The following is a 4834-nucleotide window of genomic DNA, read 5'->3' on the forward strand; positions in this document are numbered from 1 at the left end:
ATGAAAGAGATCGTTCAGCGATACATAAAGGCGTGTAAGAAACTTCGACAGCCACCAAGTAAGTTTATCCGACGCGTCTTGGTAGCGACAGGCGAGTCGTTTACGGATGAGCTGATACTGAACGGCAGCGAAGCAGAGCGAGCTTACGGGAGCTCGGCACGTCTGACCAAACGCGACGCCACCGCCATCTGCTTGCTACTGGAGAACGACACGAGCTTCCACGTGCTTCGGCTTCGATGCAACAACATCTCCAACGAAGGCACTAAATGGCTGGCCAAGTTGCTGCGCAAGACGATGACGCTTAGAGAGATTGACATTACCTTTAATGGAATTGGGCCATCTGGTCTGGAGACACTTATTGAGGGGTTACTCATAAACGAGACATTGAGCTGCATCCGTATGGACGATAACAAAATCGGCAATTTGGGAGGAGTTTTGTTCGCCCAGGTTCTTCAGGTTCGTCCAAATATCCAAGCACTGCATTTATCGAACACGGACATGGGAATTGAAGGTGAGAGGTCTAGTTTGGCCAAATTGGCGAATTATCGATTCACCAATCACAATCAATCACACTGAACGGGATTGCTAAAAGCAGTGGGAGGAAGGACAAGAGAGAGAGAGAGAGAGAGAGAGAGAGAGAGAGAGAGAGAGAGAGAGAGAGAGAGAGAGAGAGAGAGAGAGAGAGAGAGTAAGAGACGATAAGAAGAAGAAATCGGGAAAGCGATACATCATCGCTCGGAGAAAGCTAGATATTATTATATATATCACTATATATAGAGAGAGTAGAGCGAGAGAGCAGAGCAGAGAGAGAGAGAGAAAAGATGAGAGCAAGAGAGAAGAGAGAGAGCGCGAGCAGAGAGAGAGAGAGAAGAGAGGAAAGGAGAGAGAGAGGAGAGAAAGAAGAGACTGAGCCTGACAGACAGAGCAGGCTGACAGACAGACCAACAAACAAAGACAGACAACAGACAGACAGACCAGACACAGAACACAGACAGACAGACAGACAACAGACAGACAAACAGACAGACAGACAGACAGACAGACAGACAAATATAGAGACAGGAAAATGCTAATCGTTGCAAAATTCTCACATTCCTTCCGTTGAGTTTATATACGCGTATGAAGTTGTATCCAGTTCTGAAAGATGAATATTATTTGGTAGTTGTATAAGGTATCGTGGCACTGTCTACAGTTCTAAGGGAATTCCACACGCTCAAGAAAATTGCCTCAACAGGCCACTGCCTGTTTTTTGGCTCACAAGAGGAAATAGCCCTATACACATGGGCAGATTGTTACAGGTATTATTGTCAATACCGGTTGTTTTCGGCGCTTATAGAGGAAACTCATAGGACGTTTTACCGATCGCTTTACCTTCCGAAATTTTCACATTAATGCTATCTACACAAGCTATTATGCAAAGGAAATTGCTATAAGATTCAAGTACATCGCATGTTTCTGAGCCGTTGCAGACTAGAATACGGCGGTGGCCTATCAATGATTTTTCCCCACACAATTATTAGTATAAAACCATTTCATGCAAAACACACATCGCAAAACGTTTACAGTGGGTTATTTATACGTCAATGTTACCGGATGCGAATTGCTTTAGTAGCTTTTTTTTAGCTATATTCTATGAGCTTTATCGGCTTTTTAGCCTTATTTTACGAGCGTTATTAGCTTTTTCAGCCTTTATTTATTGACTTCATCATCTTTTTTAGTTACTGCTTGTAACAGAAAGGCTATTAAATTGCGCTGTCGATGTTATTAGCCATCTTAAAGCTACATGCCGTGACAGTATCGTGTATCGTAGAGCATCGCCAATTGATGCTTCGATTATGCTCACGCACGCACTAGCCATCTTCTTATTCTCACTTATAGATAGCCCCCTTTTCCTGATTCTTTGTCTGCCTCCAACTTTCTCTCTGTGTCTCGCTCTCTCTCTTTCTCTCTCTCTCTCTCTCTCTCTCTCTCTCTCTCTCTCTCTCTCTCTCTCTCTCTCTCTCTCTCTCTCTCTCTCTCTTGTGCACGCTCTCTTTCTCTCTCTCTCTTTCTCTCTCTCTCTCTCTCTCTCTCTTTCTTTCTCTTTTGTGCGCTCTCTCTCCCTCTCTCATTTTCTCTCTTTCTTTCTCTATTTCTCTCCTTCTCTCTATCTCTATCCCTATCTCTATCTATCTCTATCTCTATCTCTATCTCTATCCCTATTTCTACCTCTATCTCAATATCTATCTCAATCTTTATCATTATCTTTATCTGTATCTCTACATCTATCTCTATATCCTCTTTCAATTCTCTCGCGTTCACTCACTTTTTCTTCTCACTCCCTCTCTCCCTCGCGTTCTCTCCCCGTGTGACGATTCCTGTACATTATTAGCTGATAATTATGCTATCGTTCTGAAACCACAGAATCGTTCATCAAGCGTTTCCGTAGGTAAACAAAGGTTTGACGGAGATACACCTTCAGAAATGCGCCATCGCTGACTTTGGTGTAACAAGGCTGGTCGACGCATTGGTGCACAACACAACATTACGCTACCTCGACCTCGGCTGCAACCGAATAGGGAGGGACGGCGCGAAAGAACTGGCAAGATTGTTGGGTAGAAACACAGTGCTTCAGGTCCTCGACTTGTGCTTCAACAGGTAGCGCAATTAAAAACTAATTCTGAATGGCAGACCATAATTCGTTTCTCGATGTGACTCGATAAAACCCATGAATTTGCAGCTAACGTCGTCGCGAGACGTTAACAGGTTTAGACGTTCACCGGAGCTTACGTGTTGATCGCGTTAATTGGACGGTGCTGCCACGCAGTGGCGACGGATCTGATCATTGTTTACAGCAATGAGCGTGGTTGAACGATGTAGGCCTATAGTACTATTGTACTATTCCGTCCCTATAGGGTAGCATAATTCATCAATGAGTTAATATTAGGTTCGGACATGGCTGGAAATCTCAAACGAAATAAAACGAGTCATGATTGTGTACCCAAATCTCAAGACACAAGTATCGCATATGAGCAACCATCCATTAATCCACCCATCCACTTATCCATCCACCCATCTATGTTCCCATCCATTCAGCTAGCCATCCATCCATTCAACCACCTAACCACGCAGTAGTCGTGGTATCTCCCAGTAATGTTCGGATTGAAAAAGTCTATAACTGATTAGCTGTTGACAATTTGCATTCGACGTATTTTTCGCTCATCGTCAAAAATTTCTCTCCATCAAATGCAGGATTGAGGACGACGGAGCTATAACGCTCAGCCACGTCCTGCCCAACAACACCTCGCTACAAGCGCTCGCCATCCGAAGCAACTGCATAGCCGGATCAGGCCTGTGCGCTCTCGCCAACGCCCTCTATCGCAACGACGCGCTGCAGCAGCTGTATATTTGGGGAAACCGATTCGACCAGTCGGCTTGCGTCGCTATCCGTGACGTCCTCAATGCGAAGCGACTACAGCAGGGTAACACTGACGTCAAGCCTTACGTTGTAGACAGTATGACACACTTAGCTCAGCTTAATCATGACGTCATCTATAGTGGACACGAACAATGACGTCATCTATGGTGGGCATGAACCATGACGTTACATGTAGTAGGCATGAATCATGACGTCACACGTAGTAAGCATCGGACATCCGTCGTGTATAGTACGCATCTATCATAAAGTCTTCTATAGCATGAATGCTTAACGCGGTCACCTACGGTGCTCATATATCACAATGTCACATATCGCACCGCAGACGTTTAAAAAGCCAGCGTTACTCATCATCTCTGTAAATCCTACCTGGCTAATAGATATTAATGCCTGGAGGTAGACTAAGGTGTTTACTCCGCATCACAGCATTAAAATAAAATAAATTACGTATACATGCAATGAACTGCCTGCGGATACGTGTTATATGGATTTTCTAAACGATGTTATAAATGAGGTTATAAACGTATCGGTGATAGGAACACATCCATACTATAATTATGTGCGTGTGCGTGCGTACGTGTGTGCGTGTGTGTGTACTCTATTCTTCCATCAATCCATCGAACCATCCATTCGTCCATACATTCATCATGCATCTGTTAATTTATCCATCAATCCATGCGTCCGTTTCTCTATCCGCCCGCTCGTCCATTCGTCCGTTCGTACATACATAAATATATTCAAGCATCCATTCACCTATCTAGCCATTCATCTAGCTATCTACTGCACAGAGGCTTTCGCGTTTAATTGCCTCTTTTTGACAATGTGGTAATTATCATGAATTTCGAATACAAATAATACATTCATAAACACGAATCATGGAATAACCAGCAGACAGAATTTGAGCAGAGCATTATCATTTAATGCAATTAGATACGTCATATACGACGTGAAACCTTCGCATGACAGGAATTGTTCGGCGCTATGTGCTTAGGAGAAAAATATGTAGAATGATATCTGTCGTTAGAAGTACATTGTATTCATGATGTAACGTCTTCTCAAGATCTCGAGTTGTTCGCTTACGTTCCATGTATGGCCGCTCAATTTATTACTTCTCCACAACGTTGCGCAATGCCCTTCTACGCTATTATCATCGACACTGCCATGTTTCAATAAGTTTTGACGCGGGAGCACCCTTGACCATTAATTTACCTAACTTAACTTACCTAATTAACTTAGTTAACCTATCAAATTGTTTTACTATCGGCGTCATATATTCAACCAACACGCACTACAAATTACCAAATTAATCCACAAACTATAGCATGCTACCATTTCATATGCTTTTCGGTTCACACACACACACACACACACACACACACACACACACACACACACACACACACACACACACACACACAC

The 4834-nt window shown here is 43.4% G+C and overlaps 1 protein-coding gene across 1 annotated transcript; it reads left to right on the forward strand.

The window, feature by feature from the left end:
• Positions 1-3767, forward strand: LOC106805626 (leucine-rich repeat-containing protein 34-like). The gene is made up of 4 exons (XM_014807311.1): positions 1-518; positions 1193-1298; positions 2429-2637; positions 3232-3767. The coding sequence occupies exons 1-4, from the start codon at positions 1-3 to the stop codon at positions 3551-3553; spliced, it is 1155 nt and encodes a 384-aa protein (XP_014662797.1). The 3' UTR covers positions 3554-3767.
• The last annotated feature ends 1067 nt before the right edge of the window (positions 3768-4834 follow it).

This window comes from Priapulus caudatus, unplaced genomic scaffold (genome assembly GCF_000485595.1).
Source record: "Priapulus caudatus unplaced genomic scaffold, Priapulus_caudatus-5.0.1 Scaffold121, whole genome shotgun sequence".
NCBI lineage: Eukaryota > Metazoa > Priapulida > Priapulimorpha > Priapulimorphida > Priapulidae > Priapulus > Priapulus caudatus.